Here is a 24,898-nt window from a genome sequence, read left to right as displayed (position 1 = left end):
AGGCCCCTCCTTGGAAAGCCCTGGCTGGACAAATGGCTTCATCTTTCTTCCACCTTCCAAATCTTGTCCATTCTTACGTCAACAGGCTAGAAGCCGACCAGCCAAGCGTTCTGGGAAATGCAGTTTGTTCGTTCTCCACCCACCCCCCTGGCAAGAACCCTCCAGGCCTTCTCCCCCGGGTTTCGGGTGCTCAGTCAGATTCTGTTGAGCCCTCTGCCCTCTGCTCCCAGGGAGCCCTGGGGGACGTGCAGCCCCGGATGGCCCTGCCAAGGTCATGGGGAGCAGAGGTGGAAGGCTGGCCAGAGTGGGTCGGTCTGGATGGGTGGAGCGGAGGCTGGAAGAACAGGATATTCCAGGCTGAGATGCTGGCTGTGTGTGGGGGCAGGGGGCCAAGGCCAGCAGAGCAGAAGGTGGGTGGGCCAGGACGGAGTGGGAGCTTTTTTCCTTTTGATTTTGGGGACGTTTTGTGTCTTTAACGATTGAACAAAAAGATAGTTACAAGGCCACAGCTTCTGAAAGAACCACTTGTTCTTGGCCCACTCGTGGAACTTGGCCTTGGCTTGCTGTTGGCCTGGGCTTCCAAGAAGCAGCTCTGGTCTTCCCAGACAGAGCAGTGAGGAGAGTGTTGGCCCACCTAGGGAGGGGAGGAGACTGGGGAGTGTCTGGCCTGCGATGAGGGTGTTTATTTGGAAGCCCCAAGTGGAAGGAAGTGTTGAGACTCCAGGGGTGCAGGGCAGGGCTGGGCACACATTGCCCGCTCTCAGTATGTCTGGGCAGGGCTCAGAGGCCACCACCGAATTATAAGTCCCCTCCTTTGGGTAATTTCGCCACCGTGCAAGAAGAGAGGCTGAAATGGTGTCCCGGTGGTTACTGGCCGCCCACAGCAACACATTCAGAGCCATATAAACAGGTTTCCAGCAGCTAGAGGGACTATATCCCAGGCCGAGGAGTGTGTGCTGCTGTGTGAGACTCTGGGAGAATGAGGGGTGTGCTGCTGACGGCCCTTCTGGCTGTGGTCTCACTGCCCAGGGCCCAGGCAGTGTGGCTGGGGAGGCTGAACCCTAAGCAGGTAACAGTCCTCCTGTGGGGATCTGCACATACCATGGGCACGTTGGTCCTGGAGACCAGGCCCGTCGGGGCCACACAGCCTCTGGGCTACCCCAGGGCCAGCCCAGACCAGCACAGGCTGTGGGGGATGGGCTGGTCGGTGGGAGGGGTGCCTGGGCTCCCAGGCTGGGGGTGGTGCCTCACCCACCCCTCCTCCATCCAGCTTCTGGGGTCCTGGTATGTTCTTGCTGTGGCCTCCGGTGAAAAGGGCTTCGCGGCAGAGAAGGCCACGAAGCATATCGAGGGGGTCGTGGTGACCCTCACTCCAGAAAACAACCTGAAAGTGCGGTCCTCCCGGCACAGGTGAGCGAGGGTGCACCGTGCTCACTGCCAGGCCTCGCTCAGCAGGTGGGCCGAGTCCCATGGCCCAGCACAGAGGCTTCCTGGTGCCCGCCTGCCCTCCCCTCCTCGCCCACTCTGCTCCGAGCTCCACCCTCTGCTTGGCCTCTCCAGTCTGCATAGCATCTTTGAGGCATTTGGGATTTCAGCCTAGGGGAGAACGTGAGGTTCGACTTCATTCTTTTCTAGATTGCTACCCAACTGCCCAGCGTCATGTAGCCAACTGTCCTCTCTCCTGCCCGACCCGAGACGTTAACTGTCCTGCATGAAGCACACCTCTTTCGATTTATCTTCAGACTTCCTGTTCTGTTCCTTTCATCAGTCTATTTATTTGCCAAAACACTGTTGTTTTAACTACCACAGCTCTCTAATATGCGGTATTTGTTGCTTGGCTCGCTCTTGCTGTTTATTCTTCCTTCTAGAGTTTTCCTATTTCCTCGTGACCGTGGGCATGAGCTCATCCTGGCGTGCAGAGACCATGGCACACTTGTTAGGTTTGTGCTCTGCCGCCTTCAGGATGCCATGGTGTGGGTACTCAGAGGGGTCGAACTGGGCCAGGAGCAGGGTTCCGGGTGCCCGGGTCCCTGAAGAGGAAGACGGCTGGCCAGGCTTGGGGGGCAGTGCTCCCCTCCGGTGCTGAGTCTGGACCCCGAGCTGACCATGGGCCCTTCCCTTTTTTTCCCAGGCTAGAGACGTGTGACCTGAGCGTTACGGAGTTGCTGAGACAAAACTCTGGATGGGTGTTTGAGAATCCATGTAAGGAAGACGCCACTGTGGGCGCTGGCTCCATTTCCCTGCCTGCGTCAGGCCGCAGCTCTGGGCCCTCAGTCCTCTGCAGCGTCCCCAGGCCTCCTGCAGGCAGGGCCAGTGCTGGTGGGGAAGGGGCGGGCCCCATCCTGAGGCTTCAGCATAGCTCTGGGCCAGGACATGAAAGGACCTCATTTTGCCATTGGTTTGGCGCCAATCCTGAGGATGGAGAACTCAACTGCCCTTCATGCTCAGCTGGGCCCTCAGGACTCCCTCTGTAGTGTGTGTGGGTGGTGGGACCCTGGCACTTGGTCCCAGTGGGGACAGCATCCAGGAAGTGTGACCGATGGCACCCCAGTTATCCCCAGGATGTCGCTATCCATCAGTCACTGAGAGCAATGCATGTGGCACAGGTTGGGCAGGGACGAGGACAGAGCTCGGGGGCTGTTGGCCTGCTGGGAGGGCCTTGGGGAGGTCTGATGGCCCCACCCTCCGGGGCTCTTGTCCCCCAGCCCTGGGCGTGTTGGAGTACCGGGTGTTGGGCTCCAACTTCAGAGACTACGCCATCGTATTCACGCAGCTGGAGCTGGAGGATGAGGCCTTTAGCACCGTGGAGCTGTACAGTGAGTGTCCGAGGCGTGCTGGGCGTCCGTCCTCTGCATGTCGGGGCTACAGAGGCACATGCAGGCTGCAGTGTGCCCCCCACCCCCAGTGACCCTGTGCCTCATCCCTGCTCCTCATCCCTGCATGATCGCCAGCTGCAGTCCCCACGCCTTCCTTCCGCGCCTTCATCCCCCACTGTTCTGCTCTTGCTCCGGCTGCAGAAGGCAGGGCCCTGCACGGAGGGAGGGACGGGGCTCCTGATGCCAGTGCTGGGGGTAGGGGAGGGCCCCATGGGGTGAAGGGCCTTGGGGTCAGAGGAGGGCAGAGCCCCCGCCAGCCAGCCCTCCAGTCCTGCTGCAGACAGGCCTCCCAGCCCCAGGGCTCTCAGGGGCACCCTCCACCCTGCCCCCCAGGTCGGGCGGAGTGGGCCAGCCAGGAGGGCCTGAGCCTCTTCACCAAGTGGAGCCAGGGCCTGGGTTTCCTGTCACAGCAGCAGGCCAGGCTGCAGACCGACCGTGAGTGTCACTGGAGTGGCTCGGGGCCATTCTGATGCCCAGGGGCGTGCTGGGCCATCAAGGACTGAGGGGCTACACACTGACCTATCAGTCTTGGGGACCCTCATGGCCTCAGGGAGTCAGGCAGGACTGGGGGGTCTTCAAGGAGTCACTCATTCCCTGCCCAGAGTCAGGCCTGCAGGGATGGCCCCACGGCCGGTGAGGCTGTGGGCAGGCATTGAAAGGGCACCCGGGTGCTGGGGTGGCTGAGGTCTGTCCTGGGCAGCCCAGGGGGTCAGGTGAGAGCTACCCCACCTCACAGTCCATCTCGCCCCTACCCCTGCAGCCACCTGTGCCCGGAAAGCCTTCCAGGTAAGCTGCTTCTGAGCGTCACCCCGGGCTCCCTGTGCAGCAGCTAGACCCTGGGGGCCCTGGGAGCCCCCACATCCCAGTAGGCAGGAGGGGCCAGTGTCTCCACTGCCAGGAAGGACTGGAGGGCCAGGGGCCAGGTGCTTTTTGGGGTGAACCTGGAGTCCCCCAGTACTCTTCTCATTTCCAGTGAATGGTGTGACCGCTGGGGGGCCAGCACCCACCTCTTTCAGCTGACCGGTGCTCCCAGGGGATTGGGTACTGCAGACCTGAATAAAAGCGTTCCAGAAGCCTGCCCGTGCCTGCCGTGTGTGCTTGGGGCTCATGTTGGGATGGGGGGGTGGTGGTGCTCGGCTGAATCACAGAGCAGAGAGCCAGCTCTGGGACAAGATGGCTCACCTGTACCTGCGTCCCTCACAGAGTCCCTCTGGATTTGGGACTCCAGGTCTCAGGCCCTGGCTCAGAGGTGGGGCTGGGCTGCGGAGAGCACTGCTCTGCAGATCAGAGGCTGCTGTGCGTGGGCCACAGCAAGGCCCGGAGGTCTGGATGCACTTCGGATAGGGTGCTGGGCCGAGGAAGCCGGCACTGGTGCCCACCAGGGCTCCTGGCTGGGCCACCCTGGTGTTCAGGGCATCAGAACTTGACTTTCCCTGGCTGGGCTCAAGGCAGGGGCAGCGAGGGCCTGAGCCGCTCGGCCCTCCTGTGTTCTGGGGGCCCTGCCTGAAGTCCTAGAAAAGCAGGGTTGTCGGGGGAGCTGGGCGGGAGCCCGGGTGGGAGCTGCCCACCACTCACGGTGAGGTGCACACGGGCCTCGCTCTTCACGGCAGAGCACGTACTTGTCCAGCCCAGGTCTGCCCGTCAGCCTCTGCTCTGGCATCATCAGAGCCCCAGCTGCACGTGGTGTGTCCCATTCAGTGAGTGACTCACAGTGACACCTCTCTCCCAGTGAGGCCCTGGGGCTCACTGCCAGCTGAGATAGCTCCAGGGCACACATGGCGACTCGAGGCCCAGGGGAGTGACCTCGGAAACACGATGGCCTCTGTCTTCACGGCCTCCCAGGCTAGCAAGTCCCAGAGTGGCTGTGCAGCTCTATGCCCGGGGGAGGGCCCAAAGCCCCGGCCCTCCCTGCGGCCCACCCCAGGCTGTCTGAAGGCTCCGGGTTGGCTGGACGTCCACGGCGGGGCAGGTGGGTGGGGTAATTTAAAGTCGGTGTTCACTGGCTAAGGGAGTAGAGCCAGGATGAGGCTAGGGCGGTTGCCACTTGTGCTGGTCTTGGCGCTGGTGCTGCCTGTGGGGTCCCAGCCACAGGGACAGCTCCCCAGGGAGTCTCACAACCTCAACTGGAACAAGGTCAGCCTGTGTGCAGTCTCTGGGCCAGGGGCCCGGCCACAGAGGGTCAGGGTACAGGGCGGGCAGCTGGGAAGACGTTTCCTGACAGTCTTCAAGTGGCCATCCTGGTCCATGGGCAGCCCCCAGGTGACAAAAGGGCTCTGCTGGCCCAGCAGGCTGCCCGCCTGCTGCCCACCTCTCCCTCAAGGGCTGATGACGGCCTCTTTTAGGGACAGGCTAGGATAGCAAAACTCAGCTGACAACCATGGGCCCCACAGGCTAGGAGCCCTTGGGTGGGAAGGCGCAGAGAGCCCCAGACAGGTGTGGCCTGAGGTTACCTGGAGATGCCAGGTAGGTGGGGGGAAAAGGAGGGAGAGCAGGGCATGTTCTGGAATAATGAGATCATTGGCCAGTGGAAGGTTTCGGTGGGGGTGGCCGTGGGCACAGGCTATAATGGACTGGCCATGCCTGGGAGCACAGGTTTGCAGCAGGATGTCTGTGGGAGGGGGTGCAGGGGTGAGCTGGAAGGAAAGGGGTGCCAGGGAGGCCCTCACAGGAAGGAAGTCCTGGCATGCAGTGCCCACAGCCCCGCTGGGCTTTTGCCCCCCACCCACGGCCCTGGATGTGGACGGGGCCTCAGGCAAAGGTCACTGGTCCAGTAGGTTCTCCGGGGTTTTAAGAGGAGCCTCAGAAACTGGGAGCAGCGTCTGTGCTCCCCAGCACCCTCTCTGCAGTTTTCAGGGTTCTGGTACATTCTTGCCGTCGCCTCTGACGTCCAGGGCTTCTTGCCGGACAGAAACAAGTGGAAGCTGGGGGCGTCCGTCGTGCAGCTTCACAACGTGGGCCAGCTGAAGGTGGTCTTCACTTTTAGCCGGTGAGGGGATGAGCACAGGGGTCCCAGCACACCCTCCACAGACCACTGGCCGCAAACAGGGTGGCTCCCTTTCCATAGGAGAAAGGGGCAGGGCCATGGTTCAGTCTGCAAGACCCACAAGGACTGTCTGTGCAGCCACGACCCCCATCACTTCCTGCCCCTGAAATTCAGGGGGCTGATTTGAGGAGAGGCCATTGCAGCCCATGGGGCCCTCGGCACGCAGCAGGCGTTTGGAGGTTTCCTCGAAGCTTTGGGACCAGCCCTCGTCCAAGTTGGAAAGTTCTGGAATAACAGAGCCTTGAATGGACAGGAGTTGGGGAGTGAAGCTTCGAGCTGTTCCTGGCCTCAGCCAGCCCCACGGAGCAAGGGCGGGAGGAGGGGGATAGAGGGGGCCCCAGGTGGGAAGAGAGGCTCCCTGGCCATGAGTTGGCAAGCCCACCTTGCCCCTCCCAGGTCACGGGGCTGCCAGTCCCACACGTTAATTCTGCGGAAAGATGGGAAGAAGGCTGTGTTCAGGAATACCTGTACGTATGGGGAAGACGGCCACGGAGACACTGGATGTGATGCCCCTGACAGCACTGTTCCCCAGGGGTCCCTTTGCCCTGAGACCATGGCGGCAGGCTGGCCGCGGTCCCAGAGACTATCCTTCCCAAAGGCCACAACAGGTGTCATCCTGGCACCTGGGCCTGCAGGGCGGGGTGGGGGGAGACCTTCCAGGTGCCCTGTGTGGGCAGGAGGGTCAGTGCAGCTGTCTTCTCTTCCCGTCCATCTAGTGAAGGGGGTGGAGGGCTTCCGCGTGCTGTCCACTGACTACAGCTACGGTGTGGTGGACGTGCGCCTGGGCCGGGCCGGCCGGACCTCCAAGACCCTGCTGTTATTCAGTGAGTCCAGTGGGCCAAGCCCTGGTCCGGGCGTCCTGGGTAGTGAACGAGGAAGGTGAGGGGGGCGAGGGGGGCTCTGCCTCAGCAGTTCGGTGCGGCACCACAGGTCGTGGATTACTTCTCAGGTGCCAGCAGGGTGGGGTCTGGGGAGGGCCCTCTTCCTGGCTGGCAGGACCTCACATGATGGGGAGAGCTCTGGCCTCCTCTTCTAAGGACACCGATCCCATCCTAGACCCCACCCCCGGCCCTCACCTGACTCATCACCTCCTAATGCTATCACACTGGGGCCTGAGCGTATGAAGGGAGGACAAAGGAGCAGCCAGCCCACAGCGGTGCAGAGTGGTGGGAGGGGAGAAGTGGGAAGGGGGCTGGTGGGGAGTGGGGAGTCAGGTGGGTGGGCAGTGTGGGGCCCTGGAGACCGAGGCCACACAGGCAGGTCTCCCAAGTGGCCACAGCAGGGGTGATGGGGGAGGCACTGCAACGTTGAGGTCAGAAAATGAGAGTCTGGGAGCAGGACTACTATCTGCGTGGACGCAGAACCCCCACTCCAGGGCAGAGGTGGGATTTGGGGAGCAGGGGAGGTGCTGATGAAGGTTCATATGGAACCAGGATGGGAAGGTAGGGGCGTGACCCACTTCCAGGCATAGAGGGGACAGTGCAGGGAGGGGGATGAGCAGCCCTGCTGGAAATGCTGGAGAGGGCAGGGAGGGGGCCTGGGGAGCCTCAGTGGCAGGCGCAGCAATGCAGCGGAAGGGCTGCCAGCCGGGCCTGGGCAGACGGGATTGGATGAGCAGAGGGCTACCCGAGGGACCGTGAGTCCTGGGCCTTGCTGGGGACCCGCCTGCCTGGGAGCACACAGAATGACACCCACTGGTTTTCTTCTTGCCCTTAGCAGCAGCCTTGCTAATCCGCCTGAGAATTCTGAGGCATTTCCGTGTCTGGGGGCGGGGTTGGGGGGGCAGTCAGGGGAAGCCCCAGACCCCGGAACTGGAAACTCTGACGTTGAGATTGTGCTTCCCAACTGCAGGCAGACAGAACACATCCAGCTTCCTGAGTATGAAGAAGTTTGTGGATATATGTGAGATTTTGGAGCTCACAAGGGGTTTGACCATTCTCCCAAAAGATGGTAAAATGTGGACGCAAGGCTTTCGGGTAACACCTCTCCTGCCCCGGCCCCTGCCCCTTCCGTTCGAGAGCTGATGGAAGAGTGACGATGCCATCTTCATAAAGATGTGAAGCCACTGTGCAGACATGCCAGAGTGTGATGCCCTGCTCCCCCCCCACCCCCCGGCTTGTCCCTCGGGCAGGCCCTGCGCAGGCGGGCGAGGTGGCCCTGGCACACCCCTGCTGGGATCCCGGTGGGACCAGGTCTGCACTGTGGCTGGAGGAGCAGGCTGGGCATGGCGTCGCCCTCTGCGGTGCCCCAGACTAGCACACGGGAAAGTAGGGAGCAGGTGCGGGTTCCCTGACAGCACCCCCGGCCCCCTCCTCACCTCCTCCCTCTCCCGCAGCCTCCTGCGCGCACACCATCCTGCCGTGAGAGCCAGCTGCCTTCCTGTTTTTTCCTGTGGGGCTGACTTGTGGTCCCCCAGGCCCCAGAGAACTGTTCAAGATGCCAGGTCTTCACATCCAACTGCTTGTTGAGAGGTGTTTGGTGGTCCCAGGCCATCGACGGTGTGACACCCAGGGACACGGCTGTAACCTACACGACCATCAAGAGATGGGGGTAGGAGGGCCGTGCTGACCGGGCAGGGAGGTGCCAGACCAGGCCCCTTCTGCCGTGTCCTCTGGATTACGAGGAAGGTGCTGCCGTCCCTTAGCTGCTGTGAAATAGACCACGGCCAGTCCAGTGTCATCCTTCTCATGTGCCTCACATTCTCTGTGTTCTTGGACATCCTACACTTTCTTGGGAAGCCACTGGCGTATTCATCAAACATTTATAGGCACTTGCTGTGTGCTGGGCATCATGCTAGCTGCTGGGGGAGGGGGACGAAGCAGTGAGCACAACAGGCAAAAGAGCTCTCAGAAGTGATGCGTGGCCAGGAGAGCCAGACCCCGGAGCAGGCACCAGGCTCACCATTCCTGACACTGAGAAACACACCTAGAGGGACCAGCGCCACACAGCAGCAGGGCTGGCAGTCCGGGTTGGGGAGAGCTTCTTGGAGGAAGTGCCATGTGAGCTGGAAGTGAAGGGTGGTGGGAGTCCAGTAAGCGACGGTGGGGCGGGGGTGCAGGGCCTCCTGGGGGGGAAACTGCCTTTGAAGAACCCTTTGGGGAGGTGGTGACAGAGCCGTTTGGGGGGCAAGGGGAGGGACTGGCAGAGGCGGGCCAGAGCGGTGGCAGCCACAGGAGAGGGAATGCCAGCAGGGTGTGGGGGGTGTGCCTTGGAGTTCCTCTAGGACATTCCTTGGACATGTCATGTGGGCAGCTGGACTTCAGAGGAGAGGTCCAGGGTGGAGACAGACGTTTTGGAGTCACTGGTATGTACTTGGTCATGGAAGTCACAGCATGGATGAAGACACCTACGGGGGAAATCACAGGAGTGTGTCAGGCAGCTCCAACCGCGTAACAAACGGCCACCACGGCACCTGCTGTCGCTGTCCCACCTGGGTCCGTCGCTTCTCCAGTGGGACACACTGCAAAGCCCTGGGCAAGGGCATGGATGCAGGAAGGGGAGGAAGCTCCAGGCCCTGAACGTAGCCTGCACCAGCTGTCACCTCGGCCACGCACCTCATGTCCCTTCTGCGTGTCGGGTGTCTTCACCCCATCTTGCCTCTCAGGTCCCCTGAGTCTCATTTAATCAGGGTGTTGGGCTCGAATCAGGGACCTTGTGGTCTCCACTCCACAGAGGCCCCTCTAGGGCACACACCTTAGAAGTAAATGGGAAGTTACCAGACCCCCACTTGCTCAGCACCCGTGGTGAGACAGTGAACACGTGACTGAAATAAACGGTCCCGTCAGAGAGAAGCATGGGGGGCACAGAGCAGCCACAGTCCAGGGCAGTTCCACAGCCTGCAGGGACCACGTGACTGGGCTCGCTGCCCTGGCGGGTGTTCCCTGAAGCTTCTGACTTGGGGTGCCCCCCAGCTCCCTGAGACTGCCTTCCTTCTTCACATGTTCATCCCTCACTTTGGCCACTTCTGAAGGAGACATAGGACACAGCCATGTCCTCAGCGGGTTTCCTGCCTGCAGGAAGTCGGTGGCCCCACTTTGCACCATCTCAGTCAGTGCTTCTGCCAATGCAGCTCTTTGAACCACTTTGTGGGTTTTCTATGCAGTGGATTCTAGCTTAATACAGGTGCCAAAAGCCACACCCACAGTTCCGCAGGGAATCGTCTGTCTTCCATTTGGTTGTTAGAATTCTGGGGCTTTCAGCCTGCTGAGGGACAGTGCCTCAAGCATTCCAGGATCCCATCTGTGCAGCTTGAGAGGCTACGTGACACCCCTTCATCCCCCCAGAGGTCCCAGCAAAGACTGCACACTGGGTCTGGTGTGTCCCCAGTCTCTGCTTCCATGGCCACGTCTTAGATTGGACCCTAGGCCAGGGCTCAGCCATCCCATGGGGTTTGCCTTGGAAACGAGAGCCCCTGAGATCCTGGGGGACCCCTGCCCACCTCCACCCATGTGCTGCCCACTGCTCTGGGCATCCCCACGGGGCACAGGCGCACACACACACACTCTGACTGCCCAGCTGGGCGTCAGAAGGGGGAGCACACGGGAGGTAACAGGGGTTGGAGGCAGCTCTGTATGGGCTAGGGACATCCAGGCCCCGGCAAGATGCCTGAGACTCATAGCAGGGGGAGGAGAGAGATGCTAGGCTGATGGGCAGGGGCTGCCCTAGGTGCCCAGGGCAGGAGCCTGGGGTCTGAGGTCCTGTGTCCGCCACTCTGGGTACCTGCAATAGGAGGAGACCCCTTCAGTATGGAGGGGGCTTCCAAGAGAAGCTGGGGTACGCAGATGGTATGACACCTGGGGTCCCACGGCCTGCAGAAGAGTCCTTGTCCCTGGTTCTCCATCATGACCCACTGCTCTCCCAGTCCTTGGAAAATATGTCTGCTCCTTCGAGGTTCTTCTGAGCAGAGGGCAGCCTGGGGTTTGGGGATCTTGGGACCCGGGTAGTGCAGGATGTGACAGAGCACTGGACCACTCGTCTGGGGACCAGCGACAAGGCCATCCTTGTTGGAGCCTTGGGGTCCTCATTTGGAAGTTTGTACCGAGTTATGCCCTGGCTGGGGTGAGGAGGCTTCGTGGATGAACTGGACACCAGGACAGTGGAGTGAAAGAGGGGAGCGAGAGAGGCTCCTGAGGTCCCTGACATCGCCCCTGCTCCTTTGCCTCCTGAGCCCTGGGAGAGCCACTGCCTGGAGAAAGCTGCCGGTTGGTTATTTTGTTTATGGTTTTCCTGCCTGGGGCTGCAGTGCTGGGGATGCCCACCAGGGGGCGGGCTGTGCCCACTGTGATTAATGGAGCGACTGTAGCAGAAAAGGGACACCCAGGGGTCATTCTGGGTCGCCCCCTGCCTCCAACCAACATGCACATTTATTATTAGCCCCCATCTCCACAATGGAAGCTGCTCAGAGGTAGGAGGGACACTGAGGTCCTTTCATCATTCATACAGCTACTCTGCCCCCTGTACTCACCCTGAGCAAGGGCCCTGCTAGGCCTGGGGGAGGTGCTGAAAAGACCCACGTGGTCCCTGCCTTCCAGGAGCTCACAGCCTGGAGGGGCAGGTGAAAGCAAATCCAGGTGGGGGAGAAGGGCAAGTGCTCACAGGCTGGAGGTCTGTGCAGACACAGGTCTGGGCCTGATCTGGGAGCAGAGGGTCGAGTGGGCAGAAGCAGCATTGACTAGGGCTCTGGTGACCCCACCCTGGCTGCTCCCCCCAGGAGATGGGGACAGCCGCTCCATGTCCCTCAGTGAGGGGCAGGAATACCATGCCACCCCCAAGAGCCAGTGCAGGCCCTGGTGAGTGTGGCCACTGAGGGGTCTCCAGAACCAGGGCCCAGGGGTGGCCGGGAAGGCCGCCTGCACAGATGCCATCCAGGCCTGTCCCCAGGGTCCTGCAAAGTACAAATTTAAGATTAGCTGAGGCAAACAAACAGAGAGAGACAAAGTGACTCCTTTTTCTCAGGCCCCGCCTGCTGTCATCCTTTCAGAACCTGTCCCTTCAAAATTAAGCCTTCAGAGGATCGAAGGCTCAACCCTCATTTGTAACGTTCTTTGCATGAAAGCTGAACTGCGAGCCATAGTCAAAGATTTTCCCAAAGTAACTGAGGACCCCACAGATTTGCTGAGGAATTTAATATAATTATTCAAACCTTTCAAACTGGTTTCTCGAACTTATACCAGCCGGAGTGCATGCCTGCTGGTGCTCTCTGAAAGAGAGAGGGCTCGGGTCCGCTTGTCAACACACACAGAGGTAAAGGCTACGCGTGGGGTTGAGCTCTGCAGGAAGGCCAGAATTTTCTTTGCAAACAACCTGAAGTCCATTTAACAATCAAGAAAAGCTTTGTTGGGCTTCTGCGAGCAAGCGTGAGTTTTGTTTCCACCAACAGGCTTTGGGGGGAGAGTCACTGTCATTACGTGGGGGACGTTCCCAGCAAGTGTTCCAGCATTTTGCCAAACATTAGGGTTTGTTTTTATAAATCCCCTCCTGGATGTTCCAATTGGGCAAGCCTTATCCACTATTGGGTTTGACCCTCCCCAACAAACATGGATCAACTGGCATAAATGTGAGAAACAAGGCAGGTAAGTGTGAGTAACTGTGTTCATTCTTCACCAAACATATGGGGTCCCCAGTTATTTTAGGAGATCCTTTAACTAAGGATGGCAGTGGGCCTTAGTCCAGGGAACATAGAAATTGGGGTTTATTAGGATCGTCGGAAGGTAAACTTGAAAGGGGCTGGTTGCGATAGGTTTCTACTGGAAGCTATAATGTCTCCCTTTCCCCCAAACAAAGCAAAACAGAACAAAGGAAGCAGATGAAACTCTGAGAATTGGGATAAAGCTGAATCTCTTGCCCTGTTTGCCAACAGGAAGGTGGTGATTTCGGAGCTGAGCCTTGGAAGTTGTGGGTCTGCCTGGCTCCACCGTCTGGTGGTCACTGAGACAGCTTCACCTCCCCACGGAGCGGCCATGCCAGCTAAAACCAGCGTATTCATGGGTTTGATGCTGGCTTTCCACGGGACTGGGAACTGCCTGATTGGCTCAGAGTGAGGACCGCAGCTCTGAGACAGGCACTGTTCTCCTCTGGCGTCTTAAAGGTCAGGTGTGGGAGACACATCCCGTCCCTTTGTTCAGTGCCTCTTTCCATGTGGCTGGAAATCAGCAGTGCTGCTGCGTTTGAGGGAGGCCTCTGCAGAGTCCCGCAACCCCGACTCCTGACCTGTCACTGCCGGGTCTGCCTCTCCCCTGATGCTCACGCCGTTGTTACCTACGCCTCCCTGCACCCACAGTGCCACTGTCCCAAACACTCACAGCACCCACACCAGGCATTGTGCTTTGACCCCAGGTGCTGTCAACCTGGCCATGCATCTCCTTGCGTGACGGGAGCCTAAGCATTGGGCAGGCTTCTGTGATATCATCCACGACCTGGGCACTTGCCCTGCTCTGCTCGAGGGTCCACAGGGTTGGCTCATCTTGACCGGGATTCTCGTGGTTCTTAGATGCCCTCTGCATGTCTCTTCTCATCTCTCCCTGGCCCACATATGCTCCCTCCAGCCGTCCCCCATCCTGGCCCCACTGACCCCCTCCTAGGGCAGCAGGCACCATGATCCACAGCAGCCCCAGGGCGGCACCCCAGGACCCTCCCCCAGCAGGACATGGCAGGACCTAGTGGCCTGGCCTGCTCTGCACCCCTGTCCCCAGCTCCCCTTCACCCCCAGCCCTGGATCTGCCATCCTTGTCCCATATAAAGAGCTTCAGTGGTTCCTGGTGACTCCGCCTGTCTGTGGGGACCTTCTGTGGGGTCTTTCGTTCTATCCTGCACCAGAACACAGGACATGGTGAGGCTAAAAAGGAACACCGACGGAGCCATGGATGGGGGAGTCATACCACTATATTCTCGCTGGTGGCTGGGCTGGAGACACAGGAAGCAGGAGCCACGTGATCCGCAACCTGCCGTCTACATCTCTGCCAACCGACCCCACTTGCTGACTACAATCCACGCTTGCTAGCTCAGCCACGGCCGTTATATCAGTGGCTAATTGGCTAACCGGTTACAGCTGACGGCCATCTACTACACGAGCCAGCACCTTTCCACGTTTGGCCGAGAGCCTGAAATCTGCTCTCTGGGGCTCTGTCCCCACAATGAGTTTTGCAGGCTCTCAGCACCTCCCACGGTCTCTCTGTCCCCTGACGTTCCTGCTCATCGTGCTTTAGTCTCACAGGCCTGGCGCTGGAACGCTGGGAGGCTGGCTCTGCCACAGACTTCTGAGTGAGGCCCCAGGGCCCATGTTTCTTTATACCCGTCTGGGCCTTCAGAGTTGTTGACAAGTACCAGAAATTGACTCTGGCTAATTTAAGCAGAAATAAGATTCCACAAGATGATATGGGGACAGAATTCGCAAGAATCTGGACAATGAGCCTGGAGTGTGTGCAGATACCCAGGGCAGTGGTCAGCCAGGGACCCCCCAGCCCCACGCTAGGAAGAGCCCGGTCAGCAGGCTGCCCTGGACTTTCCGACGCAGGCTTCGTTGGGGTGGGGTACAAACGACTTGGCTCCCTGCAGACACACACAAGCATGCACACACACACACACACACACACACACACACACACACGACAGTTATCATTCACGACGTCCCCTCAGCAGCCTCTCTACCCACATTCACATTTGGGGATCGCCTTACACGTCAGTCCCTGCCTCAGTGGCTCTGGGTGGACCCCAGGTGAGCATTGTCCTGGCAACTTTCCCCAGATGATTTCAATGAACCCTCCAGGTCAAGTCCTCCCTAAATAATGGGAAACAGCTGGCGGCCGGTTGGCTCAGTTGGTTAGAGCGCGGTGCTCATAACACCACAGCTGCCCGTTTGATCCCCACATGGGCCAGTGAGCTGCACCTCCCCCCACAACTAGATTGAAAACAACGACTTGACATGCAGCTGATGGGTCCTGGAAAAACACACTATTCCCCAATATTCCCCAATAAAAATTAAAAAATATAAAATAATGGGCAACACCGAGATGGAGTCACTTCCGTTTATAGAGAAGAGTAATAGGGTCATATCTACACTTGCACCTTTTCTCTGGCAGCTGAATGAGGGGTAGGGGAAGGGAGGCCAATTAACAGGGTGTTTCAATCATTTTGCTTATAAGCAAATGTTTGTGTGGCCTAGAATTAAGGAAATGTTAGTGGAAACACCAGTGAAGATGAGTTTAAGAAATCATTTTGGGGTGAAGGCATCCAGGCCTAGTAAACACACCATGGTGACCCCAGGTTTTCTGAACAGGAGTACTGCCTTGGTGCCAGCCACCAAAACAGGTGGAGCTGTGGGACACAGAGGAGGGGTGGGTTGGGGGGACAAACAAGTTCAGGTTGTCATGTGCAGGAGCCCAACCCAGGAAGTGTCCCTGAGGTTGGCAGCCAGCCTGGCCCTGTACCCCAACCCTTCCTTCTGGGCCCTTCCAGGAAATGTCCAGGCCCCAGGGATACAGGGGACCTTCCTGTTTGGACTCAGGTAGACAAGGCGTCCTATTGTCCTTGTTGAGGAAGCCACCAAAGGCTGAGGATGAGCCACAGGGATTCGAGGAAGCGCGTGGTGGGGTCCCGGCCAGCCTCCTCCTACATAAGGCCCCAGGCCCGCTGCCGCAGCCTCACGCCTCGGCCTCCCTCACTGGAGCTCAGAAGTGTGCCCGTAGCTGCAGCCATGAAGTGCCTCGTGCTTGCCCTGAGCGTGGCCCTCGTGTGTGGCACCCAGGCCATCTTTGTTCCCCGGACCATCCCGGAGGATCTGGACGTCCAGAAGGTATGGGGACAGAGGACGCTTTGCCGGGGGATGGCTGCGGTGGGTGGTGAGCTGCAGGTGGAAGGGAAGCTGGGGCCTCAGAACACAGAGGGGGCCGTGATGTCAGGGGTCTGCGAGAGGTCGCTGGGGCGGCCATAACAAAGCACCGTAGATGGGTGGCTTAAACAACACACATTTATCGTCCCACGTCCTGGAGGCTGGAAGTCCAAGGGCCAGGTGTGGGCAGGGCTGGTTCCTCCCGCGGCCCCGCTTCTGGGGATGCAGACCGCCATGTCCATCTCCCTGTGTCCCCCATGGTCTTTCTCTGCACCCCTCTGTGTCTTCAATGCCTCTTATGAGATCACCAGTCCTACTGGGTTAAACTCCAAGCTAGAGACCTCATTGTACCTTAATCACCTCTTTAAAGAACCATCTCCAAATAGTCACGTTCTGAGCTGCCGGTCGTCAGGATTTCAACATATGAATTTGAGGGGACACAATTCAGCCCCTAACAAGACCCCGTGCTCCCCGACCTTTTATTATCTCCAACCACATGTCTCCCAAGGTCCAAACACTCCCCACTCACTTGTGCAGATGGGCTCCTCAAGATCCTTCCTTGGGCTCTGATGGGGGTGGCTAGAGCACTGCTCAGCTCAGCAGAGGAGGGGTCGCAGGGCTGGCCCAGGCAAGGGTCAGGGGCGCCCTGAGAACCCTCCCCGCCCCAGCTTGTGCATCCCCCCACAGGTGGCCGGGACGTGGTACTCCATGGCCATGGCGGCCAGCGACATCTCCTTGCTTAACACTGAGCGTGCCCCTCTGAGAGTGTTCATGAAGGAGCTGAGGCCGACCCCCGAGAACAACCTGGAGATTGTCCTGCACAGATGGTGGGTGTCCTGGTCTGAGGGCCGAGAGACAGGTCCAAGATGGGTGGGCGGGACGGCTCCTGATGGGACCCGGCTCTCCTGTGGGCAGCATGGTGCCCCAGGGGTGGAAGCAGGGCTGGGAGGTTCCAGGTCCCTGGCTCCACAGACTGACCACGCCGAGCAGCCCCGGGGTCGGTGTGTGGGGAGGCCCATGTGGAGGTCACTGGTGAGCTGCAGCCTGGGGTCAGGGCTTCGGCAGTTCCTGCCATGACCCTGTCTGCCTCTGGAGTGGGTGTGGGGGACGGAGATGAGAACTCAACTCCAGGCTGCCTGCCTAACGCGGGTCAGCACCCCTGACCATGGCCGAGGGCACGCCCCGCCGTTTTCTCTGGCTCCATCTGACCTCTCGTGACCTTGTCCTACCTGCTCGCCTGCGGCTATGAGGTTGCAGTAGTCCCACCTGGGCCAGTGACCAGCCCCGGGGCCCAGACGCCCTGTCTCCTGGGGACTCTCCTGGGGCCGGTAGCTCTGCTCGCCCCTTGGCTTGTCTTTGTCATAGCAGAATTTTCACAGGTGGCTCATAGAGACCAATGTCTTCCAGGGAGGATGGCAGCTGTGCTGAGAGGAAGGTCATGGCAGAGAAGACCGAGATCCCTGCCGAGTTCAAGATCAGCTGTACGTGCTGGCTCTGTGCCGATGTCCCCCGGGCTCTGGGGGTGGTGAAGGTGCTGGCGCTGTCCCAACACCAGTTTTCACTGCCCTCCTGCCCCCCCTTCGGGGACCATGGACCGGTCCCTGCTGGGCTGGCCTCACTCCCCCAGGTGCCGAGGCCTCGTGTGTGCCCCGTCTCTAGAGAGGGCTGGTCGTGGTCCTTCACCTGAGCTCAGGGGGCACCTGTGCATGCCCATGCTCTGTCCTGTCCTCCTAGGACCCCTATGTGGAGCTGAGAGCCACTGCCCGTTCCCCCAATGCCCGGGGCACCATAGCCGGCAACGTAGGTTGCTCCATCTCGCAGACTTGGGGTTCATCCGCTCCTCTGCTCATTCCTCACTAAATTCAAGACGAGAAAGGCCATGGATGGGGGAGTTTCCACCAGGGACAGCCCCCCACCGGCAACCTGGGCCAAGTCCTGCTTTCCCCTCCCTCGGCCGGCTGTCCAGGTTGATTGTGACCTGACTCTACATAATGGCCCCTGACTGATGCTGGGCAGCTGCCCAGGGGCTCCAGGGGCTGCAGCGGCATCCGCCCGCAGTGGGGTCCAGACACTGGCCTGACCTCAGAAGCTGCTCGGGAGTCTACCGTGCAGCCGGTGGTGCCGGGGCCGCCGTTGGGTCAGCGCCATCTCACCCCGTTCCCTCAGATGTGACCGTGCCTCAGGACGGTCCTCTCCTCCCTCACTGGGCGGTGCCCAGTCTCACCTGAGATCAGCATGGAAACCCCATTCCTTAACCGCTCTGGGTCCCGGGACACGGGGATGGGGTGGGACATCTTGGATTGAGTCCCAGAGGTGATGGACGCTTAGGCGGGAATCACAGTAAACAGCGAGAGCCCACAGGAGGGGACAGCCATGCAGGAGCTGGTTCCCACCCAGTCCTCGCCAGGGGTCCGAGCAGCCGGAGCTGACCAGCACTCCTCTCCTGCTGGACAGAAGAGCCCAGACTTAGCCTGCGCCGTTGGTCTTCCTTCCAGACCTGGACGAGAACAAGCTGCATGTGCTGGACACTGACTACGAGAGCTACATGTTCCTGTGCATGGAGAACGCCGCTGCCCCAGGGCAGAGCCTGGCCTGCCAGTACTTGTGTATGTGCCCTGACCCGGCGGGGGCCTCACTGTGGGGGTGGGCGGCAGGTGGCACAGGGGCCACGCGTCCCGCGGTGCGGGGCCCAGGGTCCCGTGAGTTGGGCTGGTGGGGTGCTGGTACTGTGGGTGGCTGACGAGGGACAGAGACGCAGGCTGAAGGGGCAGGTAGGTGGAGAATACCTGTGACGGGGTTGACAAGCTCGACCTAGCTGGTAAGTTACTACAGACCCCACAGTCTTTGCTCACGGAATGTGCCAATCATTTCACCAAAGAAGCTGCAGAAATGTCTTTGGAATGTCCTGAGGACAGACACAAGGTGACATCTTCACGGTCACAGAAGCGGTGCCATTGGGCATTCCCAGGGCTCCCGAGTTGACCACAGGCATTGGGTTTTGAAGATGCCCCTGGTCCATAAAGCAGCCAGCTGGGCCGTGTGTCCTTCTCCTCCTGGGACCCTGCGGACCCCTCAGTGCTGCGCTGGAGGAGGGGGAGTGGGCGGAGGGGCAGGGATGCAGGGACCTGGAGGGCAGGTGGCCTGAGCCCTGGAGACCACCTCTGGGAAGCTGGGCCAGGCCCAGCTCTGCAGACCTCAGGACGTCCACGAGTCCTTCCTGCATTGACTGCCCGGGTAGGTCCCTGGGCTCCTTAGCTGTCGTCAAAGCCCCCGCAGCCCAGGCTCTGACCCAGCATCCCTTCCAGCCAGAACCCTGACGGTCGACGAGGGGGTCATGGAGCAGTTCAACACAGCCCTGAAGCTTCTGCCCGTGCACATCTGGCTTCGCTTCACCCCGACCCAGGCGGAAGGTGACCTCTGAGCCCCACGGTGGCTCCGCAGTCACAGCGCCCTGGGCACTGGGAATGCCTTTGTCCCCTGGGTGTCTGCCCTTCCCCCAGATCTCCCAGGAAGCAGTGGGAGGTGGGGGTGCAGAGCCACTGAGGTGGGGTCCCCGGGCAGAACTCCCTGGGCCCAGGGTCTGTCGTGGCCGACCTGTGACCTTCCTATGCTCCCCCTCCTTCTGCAGAGAGATGCCTTGTCTAGGTGAGCTCCAGCGGACTCCCTCCTGGGGTAACGTGCCGGTCCTGCCCCCCTGTCCTGTGCCTGCGTGTGGGGTCAGTGGGGCCCCTGACTCCCTTCTGTCGGGCCCTGCTCCCCCTTGGGACACTGCTGGACGTCACCCCTCCTGGGACCCTGGCACCTCTGGTCCAGTCTGGGATGTGCTGCTCTGAGCTGATCCCCTTCAGCAATAAAGAAATACCCAGTGATCCTGGCTGCTGAGTCTTTCCTGGCAGTGGGTGTGGGATGGAGCTGGTGAGCGGCTCTGGGGATGAGGGTGGGCTTGGGGACAGGTGGTGTTGTAGCTCCCTACCATCCCTGAGTGCCATTTAGGCCCCCGTGGGGAGCCTCATCTTCCCCCATGTAGGTGGGTTGGACACATCTCCCTTCACACTTTATCTCATCTCTATTATAGGCTGTGGGAACCCTATTTGCTGGTAGGGCAATACACCTGGAAATCGTAATTTTTTACTTAATTTTCTTAAAAGCGGAATGTCAGGAAGCTTCTTGGCACCTCCTGCCTTCTGCCTTCCTGGAGGTGGGGGTGTCAGAGGTCCAGGGGTGGGGTGCAGTCTGCTCTCTGAATGGAGGGGTCCGCAGAGATCGGTATGGAAGGGCAGGGAGGACCATCCTGCCTGTGCAGGGCTCCCCACCTAACTGCAGAGGGGACCCCCCCCAGAAAGGGGAGGGGACTGGAATCGGGCAGGCATTTGCTTTCCTCTGTCCTCACCAAGCCCAGGGTGCAGCAGCTCGATCCACATGTCCAGGTCAGAGGTGGAGCTGGACGGGGACCCAGGCCATTCTTGCTCCACACCCCAGCTCTCACCTGACATCAAATTCCCTCCAAAGGGAACACACCCAGATCCCAGCTGCAGGGACTAAAATGATGGATAGGAAAGCAGGACAGGATATAGCCACAGATGGGTGGGAAGGTAGTGAGTGTGGAGGGCAGCGGGTGTGGGGTGGGTTCCACGCTCATCCCAGCCTCGTACTGGTAAGGCTTGCAGAGCTGCACTCAGGAGCAGAGGATGCCTGGTGCCTTGCTGTCACCTACTTGCCAGGTGTCCTGGGCAAGCTCCTCACCTCTCAGGGTGTTTCTTATGTGAAAACAGGTATTGCAGACCTCAGGTTGTTGCTGGTGAGGCTGGGAAGAGGAAGAGTGCCCTACCCCTGCTTGGCAACTGCACCCAGGAAGTGCTGCCAGCCCACCCACCAACAGCCCCGCCTGTCCTCATCCTGGCCATTGAGCCAGTGGAGCCTCAAGTCTCCCCAGACTCAGGAGCGGCCCAGGGAGGGTGTGTGACAGCACGCTCCCTCCTGGGCACCACCTGCCACCACTGTTGTTAGTGGAAAACAAGCAACACCAACTCTGGCTGAGTTTATTATTCAGAAAGTTTCCTAGCTAAGACCGTGGGCCATTGGACTTCCAGTCCAGACAGGACAGTGGGGACTCGTCTGTCCTTGCTCAGTGCAGTTAGAAACCCTGAGGCCAACACAGGCTGCAGCACAAAGTGAACCCTGGAAGGTGGCAGAGGAAGGCACACTGGTGTGCGACCCTGGGGTCGGAGGGACAGCGCAGCAGCAGGGCCTGTCATGTCCCCCAATCTCCCCACTCAGGAGATTAAGGTGACCCAAGCCCTCTGTTTCCTGACACCAGCGTAGCAACAGGGCAGCCCAGGGGGGCTCATTCCCCACCTGGCAAATGGGGTCCCTCTGAGACAAGGGCCACACATGGGGGCCCCTCTCATAGTAAGCCACCAGGGGACATGCCCCCCCTTCTCTCAGGAAAACAGTCAGAGGTGCCCCTCCCCACTGAGACACGTGGCTGTCCCTGAGGCAGCAGCAATAGGGCCAGTGGGAGCCCCGGCAGATGCCCCAGGCAAACCAGACTGGCACCACGAAGGCTCTGAACACTGGACTGTCACTGGAACCATAGTCCCCAGTAGTAAGCCAGGACCTGCGTGCTGAGCCTAAACAGGGAGCCTTCCTGCTACAACAAAAAAGTCAAACAGAACTCAGAGTCTCCTAACATAACAGTCAAGATGTCAAGGACATAATCGAAAATCACCCGTCATACCCAGGACTGGGAAAAGCATGACTTGAATGAGAAAAGACATCAACTGACCCCGAGGTGAGCCAAATGTTGGAATTAGTTGACAAAGATTTTAAAGCAACTGTCATAAAAATGATTCCACAAGCAATTACAAATTCTCTTGAAACAAATGAAAAAATAGAATACTTCAGCAAAGAAATAAAAGTTGCATAAAAGAGACGAATGGAAGTTATAGAACTGAAAAATACAGTAACAGAAATTAAAGGTCCACTGGTTGGGCTCAATGGTAGAGAACAGACGACAAATTCAAAGATACAGGTAGGTTGAAAGTAAAAGGACAGAAAATATATGCTGGGTAAGCATAAATAAGAAGGAGGTAGGAGTGGTTATTTTAATACCCCATAAAGGAGACTCCAGAGCAAAGACAATTACTACAGAAAGGGACTTGAAACGATGGCAGACAGATTGCAACCCTAGGAAGACGTCACAGCCCGGTGGACACACCAAACATCAGAGCACCAACCACATGAGGCGAGCGGACCCGAGGGACAGGTGTGCAATTAGAGTTGGGACTTCAGCGTCCCCTCCCAGCGGCTGACAGACAACAGACAACAGTGGACGTAAAACCAGCAGGCGTGTGGATTGGAGCAGCAGTCAACCAGCAGGGTTTCACAGGCTGACACAGAACACTGAACCCAGCACCAGAACACACATTTTTTAGTGCCCATGGAACAGTCACCAGTGGGGACCCAAAGCCCAGATCCCACAGGCTATAAGCTCTGTCCTACCAGAACCGCCCACACCCTCTCCCCCCACTTCAGATGCCAATCGGAAGTTGTCACCTCTGCTTCTGAGCACTGGCTACAGGTTGGAGGTTCCTGTGACGTCCTCCTCGGTTTTATTAATTTGCTAGAGTGGCTCACAGAGCTCAGATTTTTTTTTTTTTTTTTTTTTTTAAGGAGGGCGCAGCTCATAGTGGCCCATGTGGAAATTGAGCCGGTAACCTTGGTGTTATCAGCACCACGATCTAATCCACTGAGCTAACCCGCCACCCCTCAGAGAAACATTTTATTTACCAGAATACCAGCTTATTATAAAGATAAAACCCAGGAACAGCTGGATGGAAGAGCTGCACAGGGCAAGGCATGTGGGAAGGGGCGAGGAGCCTTCATGCCTGTCCAGGAGCCAGTCTCCCCACATCTCCACGGGTTCACTCCACGACCAGGACCTCCCTGAGCCCCATCCTTTGAGGTGTTCATGGAGACTTCCTTCATAATCACGACGGATTAAATCACTGGCCGTTGGTGACTGAATCAACCTTCAGTCCCTGTCCCTTCCTCAGAGATGGGGTAGGACTGAAAGGTTGGTTCCCTTGGCTTTCGTGTCACCTCATTAACATAAGCCCAGGTGTGGTTCAAAGAGGCTTGTTAAGAATATAAGTCACCTTTATTGTTCTTATCGCAGAGAGAATTCCAAGGGTTTTAGGAGCCCTGTGCCAGAAATGGGAAAGAAGCCCAAACGTATACGGATTTCCTATATAAATCCCATCATACATTCCATCTCAAAGCTTCCTTCTTTCCTGTGTTCGCCCCTTAACTTTCTAGCTGGAATCTTTTCTCACCCAACTAAGACCCACATCTCACCGCAGGGGGTTTCCCTGATCTCCATCGCTCGCCACGGTCAGGGTCAAACCTTAAAAGCAAGACCAGAAACAAGAAAAGGAACTGTTTCTAACTGATCTAACAGTGTCCCAAGACAAGATAAAAAAATATCTGTTATCCAGAACCCAAGAAGCGAATTCACAATGTGTGGCATCCACTGGGATGGCCCGGCCTGGGGAGAACGGAGACCAAGCCGCTCCTGAGGACAAACCAGCAACCCGACCAGCCCAGGGCTCACACAGCGGCTAGACTGGCCAGGCAGCAACAGGAAAACCTTTATTACAGCTCTAGTTCGTACAGGTGGAGGCATAGAAAAGGTGCAAAAGACCCGCATCCAGATTTTAGAGATGGGTACTACAATGTCTGAGATGGAAAAACAAAACCCCCCTGGGTGGGGATGACAGTGGGTTACAATGCAGAAGGAAGTATCGGCAAACTTAAAAACACAGGAATAAAGCTATTCAAGTGAAACACAGATGGGGAACGTGACAGAGAGAAAACAGAGTGACAGGAAGCTGGGCAACAACTTCAAGTGAACAAATAAATGTATGTATCATTTGGAACTGGGAGGCAGGGGAGGACAGAAAACCCATTTGGAGAAATAAAGACCCCAAATGTTCAAAATCTGATGAAAACCATAAACACACAGACTGAAGAAGCCCAGCTACCACCCACCCCAGAATCAGGAGGAAAACCAGGGTATGGCATTGTCCAACCGCTTCAAACCAGTGACAGAGAAAGTGACAGATCACGTGTGATAAGGTTGACAGCATTTCTAAGAATGGCTTTGCTGGGAGCTTTGGTTTATCCTTCCTTAGGAAAGCACTTCCATTTCTGTGTTGTCAAGAGGTGAATTTTGTTCTGTTTTGAACTAGGAGCTGCGTTAAACTGGAACAAATGTGTTCTTTAGATCGACTGCAGTCACCAAGTAATTCTTCTCTTTAACCTGTTGAGGGTGTGAATTGCGTCAGTACCATCCGTAGTGTCTCTGCTGTCGAACTTGACTTTCTGCTGTTTTGCTTAGGAAGTTTTGCATTTATTTCTGGGGTCAGCTTCCACAACTGGTCCGTCTGGCTGCCGTAACAAAGTTACAGTGGCCTCATAGGACGGGGTAGGGAACTGCCCATTTCCTGTTCCCTGGACGTGTTTGCATACTATTGGAATCAGAGTGGATTCAAACACATCAGCGTTTACTCACCGCATAGCAGAACTCAGCTGTAAAACCGTCTGAGCTGGTGCTTTCTGGGAGGGAATATTTTCAACCACTGATACAATAGCCTTAATGATAAAGGTGCCCACACTTCCCGATGCTCATTTTTCCTAGGGATTTGTTTATCTGATCTACATTTGCAAATGGAGAAGCAGAAAGCTGTCGGTGGTCCCCCACCCCTTTCGAGTCTGCTGTCTCCACGGTCATGTCCTTCCCTTCCGTTGCTTTCCACGGCCTTTCTCCTCGTCCCTCATCACACTTGCTATGACTTGCAAGGACCTTGCGGGGGGGTCCACATTGGTGAGCATCCCCCTCACTGACCCGGGGCACCCCAGCCCCTCTCCTGTCCTGCAGCCGGTCCCACTGTCCCCTCCTTGGGCCTCGAGAGGCATTTCTCTCATCCCACCAACAGCCCTGTTGGTGTCGGTGCAGTGGGTCCTGGGCGTGAATGTGTCCTCAGGGCCCCCGTGCTGGGACACCCTCCTGCCATCAAAAGCTGCACAAGAGGCCCTACTGGAGCCCGCAGACTAGCTGTAGGACCTTACCTCCCTGCTTGACCGTTTCCACAC

The 24,898-nt window shown here is 58.2% G+C and overlaps 2 protein-coding genes across 4 annotated transcripts; both read left to right on the top strand.

Moving 5' to 3' along the window:
- The first annotated feature begins 891 nt into the window (after positions 1–891).
- LCN6 (lipocalin 6) lies at positions 892–3,949 on the top strand. Of its 3 annotated transcripts, XM_081065970.1 has the most exons (7): positions 892–1,069; positions 1,271–1,410; positions 2,132–2,202; positions 2,706–2,816; positions 3,210–3,311; positions 3,637–3,662; positions 3,850–3,943. In XM_081065970.1, the coding sequence occupies exons 1-7, from the start codon at positions 980–982 to the stop codon at positions 3,850–3,852; spliced, it is 543 nt and encodes a 180-aa protein (XP_080922096.1). In that variant the 5' UTR covers positions 892–979; the 3' UTR covers positions 3,853–3,943. The 3 variants fall into 3 exon arrangements, with proteins under 3 accessions (XP_080922096.1, XP_080922094.1, XP_080922095.1); XM_081065968.1 differs by lacking the exon at positions 3,637–3,662 and having other exon boundaries at positions 3,850–3,949; XM_081065969.1 differs by lacking the exon at positions 3,850–3,943 and having other exon boundaries at positions 3,637–3,705.
- Positions 3,950–15,610: 11,661 nt separating this feature from the next.
- Positions 15,611–24,860, top strand: LCN8 (lipocalin 8; the record flags this gene model as incomplete). Its single annotated transcript, XM_081066730.1, has 6 exons — positions 15,611–15,709; positions 16,433–16,572; positions 17,153–17,226; positions 18,241–18,351; positions 19,051–19,155; positions 24,742–24,860. 6 exons carry the CDS (start codon positions 15,611–15,613, stop codon positions 24,858–24,860), a joined length of 648 nt encoding a protein of 215 aa, XP_080922856.1.
- Between the last annotated feature and the right edge of the window lie 38 nt (positions 24,861–24,898).

This window comes from Rhinolophus hipposideros (assembly GCF_964194185.1).
Source record: "Rhinolophus hipposideros genome assembly, chromosome: 11".
In the NCBI taxonomy this organism is placed as follows: Eukaryota; Metazoa; Chordata; class Mammalia; order Chiroptera; family Rhinolophidae; genus Rhinolophus; species Rhinolophus hipposideros.
This window is presented reverse-complemented; position numbering and strand designations above follow the sequence as displayed.